Source organism: Drosophila albomicans, chromosome X (assembly GCF_009650485.2).
Source record: "Drosophila albomicans strain 15112-1751.03 chromosome X, ASM965048v2, whole genome shotgun sequence".
Classification (NCBI taxonomy): Eukaryota; Metazoa; Arthropoda; class Insecta; order Diptera; family Drosophilidae; genus Drosophila; species Drosophila albomicans.
In genome coordinates, this window is record NC_047627.2 from 21,529,964 (window position 1) to 21,542,044 (window position 12,081).

A 12,081-nucleotide genomic window follows, 5' to 3' on the forward strand; every position below is an offset into this window, starting at 1 on the left:
TGCATTGTGTTTGCTTGGAATTTTTGTTTGATTTATGGGGATCCAACAAAACACATTGGCAACAGACATTATTTTGGTCGTCGATAAGTCAACGTTGAGGCTCAACAACACATTTTTGGCAATTTATTCGAGATGACGAAACGTTTAACAAAATGTTTGCAATACATTTTGATTTTTTTTTATACATTTGCATTCTACTTCACATTTTTAATTTTTTGAGTAGGGTGTTACATTATTTAATTAATTTTAAATGCATCCTTTTCTTTACGAATATTTTGTCTAAATATAAGGAAAATATTAACAAATATAAATCGACGCAATCAACAATATTTCGAGTGTGCTCGACTGTGATATACGCTCTACATATTTTGAATAAAATCAAAAGGTTGCGCTAATTCTTTTTTAAATACCAAATTCACGTACCACAAAAATACTTAAATATACCAAAGGCTATATTTTGAATAAAGGCAAAACACTGCGGAATTCTTTTGAAAATACTAATTTCAAACCTCTAAGATCCTTTTGCTGAAGGCGGTTTTTTTTCATTCCGAACGTATTTCTACAATTTTTATCTGATTGCTCACTCTAAAATTAAAATTACTCTTTTTATTCGATTTTTATCGATTTGCAAAGGCGAAAGTGGGCGTGGCAAAAATTAAAGCAAACTTCATCTGCGTGCAAACAAGATAAGTGCTGTCGAAAAGAAATTATATGTCTATCTCTTATAGTGTCTGAGATCTAGGTGTTCATACGGACGGACAGACAGACAGACGGACAGACGAATATGCGCTGATCAAGAATCTATATAGATTATTAAGTTGGAGATGCCTTCTGTCTGCTACATACATTTCCTGCCGGCACAAAAAACAACACTCTTCTACCATATCTTATATATTTATAAATTCAAATCAAAATTATAGATAGAAATTATTGAATCAACACATAATCTATTGGGGCAACAATGACAAATGTTTGCCATTGCGAATTGCTTGTAAATCGGCAACAAAAATGATTGCGGCATCTACAAAATATCATCTAGTAAGCACTTCGATGAAACTCCCAATCGCAAAATTCGAGGGAATTGAATGAGAAATAGCGTAACAATGAACTACACTTGATGGCAACAAGAGCAAAGTGTCAGTGGATAAAAGTGAAGTAAAGCTTTTTGCCAACGCAACAGGAAAAAGGAACTGAACTGAAAAAGGGCAAAGACTAAATGCCACTTGAAAACAACTGCTAACAGACACAAGACGAAGTTCATTTTTTATCGCAAGCAAGTTGACTGAGGGGACTGAGTATTGGGGATTAGACAACGAAGACAACGTTGAAGATTGCGGCGTTGCTAGCGAAGGAAACTCAGTGGAGTGTGGCAGCAACATGTGTAAGCCTCAGTGTCTATATATTTGTGTGCGTGTGTGTGTGTGTGTCGGCGGTTTATTGTTGTGTGTGCCGAAATGATTTACGCTTTGTTTGTCAACTTAAAAAGCAAACGGCGGCAACGCGGGCAAAAAACACTTAAAGACGTTGCGCATACGCCGCGTTGTCATAGACAGACTACGGATCAAGTTACTTGGGGGGTGGATGAGGAGAGAAAGAGAGAGTGAGTTGGCAAGATGACAGTTTTTGCAGTCGACACGAGTTGGCCGAAATGCTTTTAATTGAATCTTAACAAACTCATCGTGGGCTTGTCTGCTTTGCTGCCTGCCTGCCTGTCTGCCTGGCAACAACACCAAAAAAAGAAAGAAAGTAGAATACAAAAAACGAAGACGTCACTCTCTTTCTCTTTCTTTGACTGGGGCGTAGGCATAACAAGTTAATTAAAAGAAAACTGTGTGGCACAAATGAAATAAATCTTGGCAGGCAAACAAAGAAAGGCGGGATTCACCTATGTATGTGTGTGTGTGTGTGTGTGTGAGACATATGTTAAAGACAATGAGTTTGAATTGTAATTAATTCTTTAAATTACGGTAAGGAGACAGTCACACGGTTATCAATTATAGAAAAGTTAACGTTCAGTAAAAATGTGAGAAATGTTGTCGAGATTTTTGTATGCAATTATTGCGTAATTATTTGTTGTGATTGGAGCTAAGAAATGATTCTTGTGATTCGATTATTTTTCTTGAAAATAATAAATAACTGAATATCTTTGCTTTATATTGTGCAATGCTTAATACTGCAAAGATTTTAAGCAAAATTTTAATGTAAATGACACATTTTAATAATGCAATTGTTTAAGAAATACTTTTTGCGAGATGAATGTTGTGTACTGCTAAATTCTGTCAGGCTTTCTTGTACAAATTCAATACAATTGATATTTTTATGTGATAAAATTAATGAGCAATTTAGAATGTGTCTAAAAGCAAGTTTGTGCTCTTGACTAAGGAAATATATGTATATTTCGAATCTTGAGTATTTTTATTTGTAAATTTAACTGAAAGTCAACTACGAATAGTCAATAAAATCTGTAGTGAAACATTGTTTAAATAAAATAAATAAAGTTTAGGAATAAATTAAATTTTATTGAAAATTATTTATTTACTTATTTTATTTTATTTTAAAATAGCAATTATAGAATGTGTTAAGAAATTTACTCTTGATGTAAGCGATTTCCACATTTTTTTGCAGTCTTTCACTTTTGAAACAGTTGAAGTTTTAACTTAAAATACAAATAAAGCTTCTTCCTTTTAAATTTAATGAATTCAAATATGCATCTCTCAATTCGATACTTATTAATATAGTTTGATGAAATCCATTTTTAAGTTATGAGACTTTTTTAATATCTACACTCGACGCAATAGACATCTAAATCCAACTACTTTATATTTAATACATGACTAAAACTGTGATATATTCAAAATACATTAATAAATTGAAGATTTAATTAATTGAATAATAATCATTTAAACTATTTATACCACAATTTATGCCCCAATCAGCATTTCTACAATTCTGTTCTCTATTTGATATTCAATCGATTGTAATTGTAATTTTTTTCGCGATGCTCATTAGCCCAGTTTTGTTGTCTAACCAGGGTTTATTCTTTTTTATAGTCAACAAATTCTGGCTAAGGTTTTTACGATGTGACAATCGACCGATGTTTTGGGGGTCGTAAATGTGGCAACGCGCGTGTTTACTAAACATTCAATGTTTAACTGTCTTTCTTTTTATTTTTTTTTGTTGTGGGTTGTTTTGTAGAATGGGCCATAAATTGATACAATTATGTTATCGCATTTTGTGAATACATTTTGGAATGTTTTTTTTTTTGTTTTTGGTTTCAGGGAAGAGCTTCACATTAACCATCACCGTGTCAACGAATCCACCGCACATAGCCACGTATAACAAGGCGATCAAAGTGACTGTCGATGGGCCACGTGAGCCACGCTCCAAGACCAGTAAGTATACATACTAGCATAATATCTGAATGGCCAATAAGCACAAAACTCACAGCTCCTGAACACAAACACAAAACCTACGCAAAGCTTTTGATTTAGCTCTAATCTATTAGTTGCAGCATCAGTAGCAGCAGCTGAAGAAGAAGCAGCAATTACAACAATGACTGCGATTTTATTAAAGCTCCAGTCACACATTTACATTTACTCTCTCTTTCACTCATTCTCTCCCTCTCTCTCTCTCTCTCTCTCTCTCTCTCTCTCTCTCTCTCTGTCTCTGTCTGTCTTCTCTGTCACTTTGAGAAATATTCAATATGCAGTCGACTCTCGAAATACATATTTATAAGCATGCAAATATTTTACTTTGCATATGTTAAGTCTGAGACTTGGTCTCGAGACAACAGCCAACTGACAACAGTTGCCAATGTTGCTGCTGTTGTTGTTGCTGCTGCTGTTGTTGTTGCTGCTGTTGTTGTTGCTGCTGCTGTTGGCAGTGTAATCGACTGGGTCCGAGAACAACAATTCAATCCATGGCATGATTTATATCCTCCGATGCCAGCCTGCAACTTTGCCCGTTTACAATAGAGAGCACAGTTTTCTGCGGTAGACACACACACACACACACACACACACACACACATCTACACACTTTCACACACACACACATATGTAGCTGCGTTTACATGCAAATGGCTGTGTTGGGTTTAAGCTGCCGCCGCCATTGTCAGACAAAAGGTTATTATTTTATAATGAATACAATGTGCCGTAAAACTGCAGCTGCCAAAAGGGAGACAACGATTAGTTGTAGGCAGAGCAGAAGCAGAGAGAGAGAGAGAGAGAGAGAGAGATAGAGAACTAAAGAGAGATAACAAGAAAAACTGAGCTATTAGCTATAGTAAATTCTTTAAGCTTACGACAGTGTCTTTGGCAAATGCTGCTGCCATTTACAATTTATGAAGTTTAAGTATTCCACTATACAGAATATAGTTCTGAATGCTGTTTACTAAAATATATACAAACATAGAATAGAGAAGGTATTCTCATGTTTCTGTTTAATCAGCATTTAAAAAAGAAATGCAACTTAATCATTTTATAGGCATAGAAATTAAATTATTAAGTTGTTTCTCTTTATTAATGCTAATTAAATAATAGCAATTATATTCTTAATTATCAGTTTTAGAGCAAAGCAACGTTGGCATGCGATAAGCACAATAATCAATCTTATACTATCTTTAGACTATGATAAAGTCGACCGTTTCAAATAAATTTTTTATGTAGTACTACATCAATATACCAAATATAGTATCTGATATTATTTGGTATTATTGTTATATTAAATTGTAAGAATAATGGCGAAGCGTTAAGCCTCGAGCAAATGCATTTAATAGGCAGAAGGACTCATCTCCAACCCCTTATATAATATGGTACTACATTCAAAATATATGGTAAAATACAAAAATACCATATTGTCAAGAATATATAACAATTTGGTACATTCTGTACTCTATGGTATATTTCGAATAAAAGCGAAATTAGGCGGCATTATTCTTACAATATAGTAAACTTGTATACCCCAAATATACTGAAGTTTTTAATTGGTATATTGATAGACATATAATGATCAATATACCAATTAAAGACTTCAGTATATTTGCGGCATGTAAATTTACTATATTGTAAGAATAATGCCGCCTAATTTCGCTTTTATTCAACATGGTTATCGGGTATCCCATAGTCAAGTACATTCAACTGTAGCTTCCTTACTTCCTTACAAGAATAGATTATAGGAAATATATTCAGGTTATATTTGAATAAAGTATATTCATAATATAAAAACATTAGGCACACACACACACACACCTTGCACACAGAACAAAAGATACCAAACTGCAAAAACATTTAGTTAAGGACAGATAATTAAAACTGAAAAAAACTTAGTGTTATCCCTTTTAGGGCAGCAACAACAATTCCACTTCGCCTTTGGCCAACGACCGTTCCACTTCTCCACGGATCCCCTCTCCGGCTTCCGGATGCCGCCCATTGGCAACTGTCAGAGTAAGTAGAAAACATTTACGCACTCAACACATCATCTACATCTTGATCATCATCATCATCATCATCATTGATTCATTAAATCGAGTTTTTGTGAAAATATATTTGTGCATTCGTTTTTGTATTTGTTGCAAATTTTAGTGCATTCTGCAGCTTTTCATTTAACACTTGAGTAACGGCATGCCACAAAAGTATTCCGGCTTTCTAGGTTTGAGTTTGAGCTTTTCTTTTTTTGGGCTTTCGATATGGGTTTGGGTTTGCTGTTGTTTATTGGGGACCTGGTGGTTTGTGTGGTGCACCCCAATGCAACCACACAAATTCACACAAAACGATTAGGTGGCAGGCTTTGTTCGCCAGCAGCAGCAGCAGCAGCAACAACAACGTCATGTATTAAACTGCGGTCAGACAAAAAATATGCAGCAAAACAACAGAAAAAAAAAAGAAAATCAAAACGAAAACAGCAACAATAAAAATACGTATCAATAAATTGAATGAAATCGAAACACAACAACAACGACGAAAAAAAATCAAAGAACAATCAACTTAATCCTGCAGTAAAGCGACTGTATTAATTAGACCCTGAATTATAATAATTTTTATTTCAAAATGTACAGACAGTTAAATTCTTTCCAAAAATGCTTTTGCTATTGTTGTTGGACGCTTTATTTAACCAAAGTTTACTATGAAAACAAATTTACTACATAACAGAAAAAAAAAAACAGTCGGCAAACATCATGTGAAAAAAATGCAACTGTCGTCTACAAAATGTATCGATTGTGTTATTTATGTTATTTGTGAGTGTACACCACACATGTAGGTGTGTGTGTGTGTGTAAGTTTGTCGCCATTTTGTATTGTTGTCGTTGCTGTGTTCGAGCTGTGTTCCATTCCAACATTGAATAATAATTTACACGGAAAACAAAATTTCATATAATATATATAAAAATTTTATAGAAAAAAATATTAAAATACTTAAAGTTATGCCAGCAATTATTTAAATAACATATAAAATAAAAATACAATAAAATACAAAAAGATTAAACGGAAATTAAAATATCATTGCATTTTAAATAATATAAAAAATACACAAAATAAAACAGAAATAAATATAAACAATAACGCTACCTATTATAAAGTCTATTTATCTAGCTTAGAATAGAAAATATTGCAACTTTTCTAATAAAAATTAAAACAAGTATTCAATAATATTTAACCCTAAAAAGTAGATTACTCAGAAAACCAAATATTTTATTTAAAAATTTAAAAATAAGCAAACAAAATCGAAATATTAAATATAATGCCTGCTATTAATGAAGTCTGTTAGTCCAGCTTCGATTTTCAATAAAATAAAAAGAATATTGCAACTGTTCTATTAAAAAATAAAACACACATAAAAAAATAATTTACTATATAAAAAAAGATTACAAAGATAAATAAATTTCACAATTTTAATTAAAACAAGAAGTACAGAAGCATTAATATACGAACAATAATAAAGACTAGCAATATATCTAGGATTTCCATTAGAACAAAAAATGCTGATGTTTTCTAATGAATAAAACATAAATAGTAGGTTTTAAAAAATTGAATTTTTTTAAAATCAAAATAGAGGTAGAAAAAGATTTAAAAACGAAAAGAAAGTTTATTAATGCATCTCGGATTTGACAAAAAATAAAAAATTATGCAACTTTTTTAAGAAGTAATATAAATACAAATTAACAATAAAATAATTTCATATTATTTATCAAATATGAATTATGCAATAAATAGCTATAAATCAACTTGAATAATGACAACATAGATTGTTGTTATCTATCTATAAAATAAAATAGTTCGTAGCTCTTGCATCGAATATTAATAGAATGCTTGGCTTAAAGCTAAATGTTTTCCAAAACGTGTCACTTAATGACATTTGAAAATAAATATTCATTAAAGTATAGTATCACTTTTTTTTTTGCTAATTTTCCTTTTAGCCTTTAGCTAAAATGCATCAACTGCTTTTTGTTGTTGTTGTTGTTGTTATTTTTATGCTGGGGAAAAAGATAAATCAATAAAATTGAAATTGTGTGCAAGTTTTTTGCTCGTTTGCTTTGTAGTTGAATTAAATTAAATTATACATTTAAAAATGTGTGCTATATTAAATTTGATGTTTCAATTTAAATTGACAATTAATTGCATTACAACAACGCCAATAACAGCGACAAATCGTTGGTCAAACATGACAGCAATGAAGTTTTTTTTTTGTCCTTTTTTTCTTTTTTAAATACATTATTTATTAATAATTTAACAATGTTAAGATGTACTGGACACACATAAAAAAAAGTGATTATTTGAATATAAATTTATTTATTATAATGAAATTGTGCAGGCAGCGAACCAAGTTTTATAATGGGCAACAACAAAAAAAAAAATAGACTGAAAACAGAAAACTTGCATTGCATTAAACAAATATCAAATGCAATTCAATCAGCACATAAATTGCCTGCCAATTTCGACTCTCAATCCGTTGTAGTTCATTCTCCAATCCCAGCTATAAAATCATCCTCTTCTCATGCCACGAATGTCTAGCATGAAGCGCACAAATCAAAATGCAAATTGAGCGATTTACAGCCTGACATTTGCCTCGCTGTATTTCAATCTATTGCTGATGCCCATTTATAAAAATATATGTACATATATACAAAGATATATACAATATGTGTACATGATATATAATGATTACTGGAAGCGTCTGTTGTCACTGATTACCCATAATTTAATTGTAAATATGCAAAAAGCAAAATAACCTGAATTATTTATTAACAAATTTTATTGACAGTCGCTGCTTGACTTAATTACTGGCATATATTTTATTAATTTCGAGCAAAATAAAATACACACACATAAATAAACAAATTGAGACTCCACGCACACACACACACACAGTGGGGAGTGCTTCATAGCAAGATACCTCATAAACAGCTAGAGTAAAGAATGTTTGATTTATGCAGTTCTAATAATTGATACTAATGGGTACACAAAATTAGGTGAAGGATTTAAACTCTCTTGGCTAAAATATGTTATGGAAATAGTTCATCATAAGTTACAAAAGTGCTGGAAATGAATGTCATGACATTCGACTGGCATTCATGAATGAAACTTGACAAATTGTACAAAATATTTTAATGAAAAACATAAAAGTTCTTAATTCAACAATATCGCTAGCCTTCCCAAACTCTTTTGTGTAACAATGCCAGCCTGTTATAATACTAATATTCTGATTTAAATATTAATCACAAAAATTATCAATTAGAGCCAGATACATTGAAAAAAAAATACATACAAATGAAATAAAATATTAAGTTTTGAAGGAATTTGTAATACAACTTTCTTCAGATTTTCCTTTTTTAGATTATTAGAGTATTTAGGGCAAACACAAAAATTTTCTGTGGCCTCAATCTCATACAGATATTTTTCTTGGCTACATTTATCAGAGAATAAGTAATTTATTTAGGGAAATTTTATACGAACATAACAAATATATAATTTAAAGAGTTTAAGGTTAAAATATACTTTTCTCATTATAAGAAGACTTGTTTTATAATACAAAGAAAACAAAAGTTTAGGGTTATTTGTTATTTTCTACCAAAATATTCATTATACGAAGAATGTAAGGTTTTGTAGAGATACAATTATTTTGTATTTTACATTTTCATTTACATGTATATTATGTTCCTTACATTCTATTTTGAATGGATGTTTAGGTGAAAATAATGTAAATATAAATACTTTTTCCTCTACGAAATAATACATTTTTCATTGAATGAACACGTTATTAATGTATGAATATTCAATTTAAAAATACGAAATAAGTGTAAATTATTTGATGTATTCTAATTTAATATTAATTTAAAAACAAAGACATGCTTATGTAGTGGAACAATTATTTACATGTACATTATTTCTATTTCAACATACATTTAAAAAATAAAGTAAGATTTTGTTGAGAACAAAGCATTATCATTAACATTATTTATACTTTAACATTCAATTAAAGAACTATGTAAGGACCGTTATAAAAGACTTTCTTATGAAAAAAGTATTTGAATAAACTTCTGAAATAGCGTCTGCAAATATTTCAAAAATGTAAAACAGTTTTATTCTGAATAGCGCAACACAAATTGTTAGACTTCTCACGCTTTTTGACAGCCAAAGACATTCGAGATATTAAAAACAGAAAGTCTTATTTTGAAATAATATTGTATAGGATTGTATTTAGGGTCGGAGGCTGGGAGAAAAGAAGCCGCAATTGGATTGGCTTTTGCGAAATGTATAAACATTTTGAGCTTTCAATTTCTTGTGAATAATTCAGTAACATAATATGCGCAGATAAAGTCAATCGGTGTGACAACAAACATCAAAAAGCAGACCTGCCGCCATCAGCAGCAACAACAGCAACAGCAACAACAACAAAAGCAGCAGCAGAGAGCAAGGGACAACAGCAACACACACAAAAAAGCAACGTAATTAATGGAGGTAGAAGCATTTAAGCCAATAGCATTAATAAAGCCACCACAAAATCAATATCCGGATACGAAAATGCGCCCGTCGCCTATAAAAACTAATTAATAATTTCCGAATGGGCTATTAATTAAGCCTAATTATCTGTGCATGAGCCAGGACCCGCAACGTGGTCTGTACTTCATCCGAAACTGTTTTTAAATCTCCGCCTCACCCCCGCTTGGAAGCCTAACATTTGGCCATTTTTGGGGCTATCCATTTTACGTTTACATTGAACCATTTTTGGTTCGCATCCGTCTGTCCATCGCATCAGATTTGTTTGTAATTTTTGTGCTACGGCAAAGTCCCGCATAATGGCCATGATGGGGCTCCAATTAGCGGCCCACACACATACACACATGTGCCATAAATTTGTCAGTCGGTCAGCAACCAGCAGCAGCAGCAACTCGAATTTGTGAGGGACACATTTGCAATTATTCCGATGATAATTATACGAACGTGCGCGTGAAACTCCTCTAAATTGAAGTCGACTAACCAAATAGTTTGCAACTTGTAAATCTTTTTGTTTTGTTGCTTTGACTTTGATCGATTTGTTTTGCTGTTAAGTTCTACACAGTCACACACACACACACACATGTCGTATACTTAATACTCGCTGCTTTTTGTCACATTCTTCTCTTTGATTATTTGTTTGCATTTTTTTCTCATCTCCTCACCTCACTAACACCACTTACTGCTACAATCTCTGTAAAAAACCAAACGAAACAAAACAATCGAATACCAACAACAAAGATATGTCCCAATTTGGTTTAGGTGCCAGCAACACGCATTGGGGCTACGGTTCAGCGGCCTCGGCCTATTCACCCTACTTGGCCAGCAGCGGACTCTCATCGTGCACCACTCCGACATCGGCACAGTTTAACAATCCGGCGTTGGGTTTCACCTGCTCATCGAACGATCAGAGCAATAACCAGGACTTTGGAGGCGCCACCAATCGCGACTGTGTGCCAAGTAAGTTCACATTTTCTCTTTATTTCATTGTTTTCTTATTTTTGTAGACCCCTTAAAATTAATATTAAATAAACAAAAAAACAATAGGTCACATTATTACTTGAAAATGGAGCTGAAATAGGGTCAACTGTTTGCCCTTTCCTATCATCAGAAATTACTCATTTTGGATCTTCTGTTGATTTAGAAATATTCTCTAAACGTTTGGCTGGATTTCCTTTAATTTTAGGGACTGTCAATTAAGTTCATACTTGATTGATATCAAAGTCCCAACTTGTATCATTCATCGTTTTCTTATTTCGAATTATGGTATTGTAGTTTTTGCTGAACTTTTAATTAAAATATTCAATAGACTAAACAAGCAAATAGGTTCTAATTTTATATATTTCACATTTTTAAAATTTTTGTTTGTTTCTTAATACTCAATAGAAAAAATATGAACGTAAATTTTGAATATGCTTTATTTTTATTAATAACTTATATATTTCACATTTTTTTTATATATATTTTTTTATTGTTTCTTAATACTCAATAGAAAAAATATGAACCCAAATTATAATGGTGTTTTATTTTATGTTTTTGCTATCAATATTTATCATCAGGCGTACCTATAAATAAACATCTTTGGCACTGACAAATATCAGCTGCTTTGTCTATTAAATTCTGCCAGAACATTCGCAAAAATAAACATAACAAAGATTTCTTTCATTTTTACTGCAGTAAAATAAAATAGTTCGCTCAGTTGAACATAAAATGAATCCCTATAAGTTGTTATTAAGCTTCAGTTGATATCATTAGGAAGAATACATATAAAGAAATAAGTATTTAAACATTTAGTTTGCCATTACAATGGGTTATTAACTGTGACATGTTTCGAAAATATACATACAATAAATTGAACAAATTGAACGAAATAAATGTAATAATTTAATAATTTACAAAATGTATTATGTTCCACACTCAAAATTGTCACAAAAAAAAAATAAACTGTGAAACGTGGCGAAGTTCGTTCAGACACAGCGATGTAGGATATTTCAGGCGGAGTCGGGATAACACTGGACATATACAAAGAAGATGTTCCAGTGTTTCCTTAACTCCCGACTCGTTACATTTCACTATTCGTGATACCCAGT

The 12,081-nt window shown here is 31.8% G+C and overlaps 1 protein-coding gene across 4 annotated transcripts in view; it reads left to right on the forward strand.

Moving 5' to 3' along the window:
- Positions 1 to 12,081, forward strand: part of LOC117577093 (runt-related transcription factor 1) — a 55,737-nt gene that overhangs the window by 41,685 nt on the left and 1,971 nt on the right. Inside the window, exons 3-5 of one of the 4 annotated variants that reach the window (XM_052004279.1) lie at positions 3,279 to 3,392; positions 5,328 to 5,444; positions 10,733 to 10,951. In XM_052004279.1, the coding sequence (XP_051860239.1) occupies positions 3,279 to 3,392; positions 5,328 to 5,444; positions 10,733 to 10,951 (450 nt within the window). The remainder of the gene's footprint in view (positions 1 to 3,278; positions 3,393 to 5,327; positions 5,445 to 10,732; positions 10,952 to 12,081) is intronic. The other 3 variants (XM_034262198.2, XM_052004280.1, XM_034262204.2) reach the window with 3 other exon arrangements.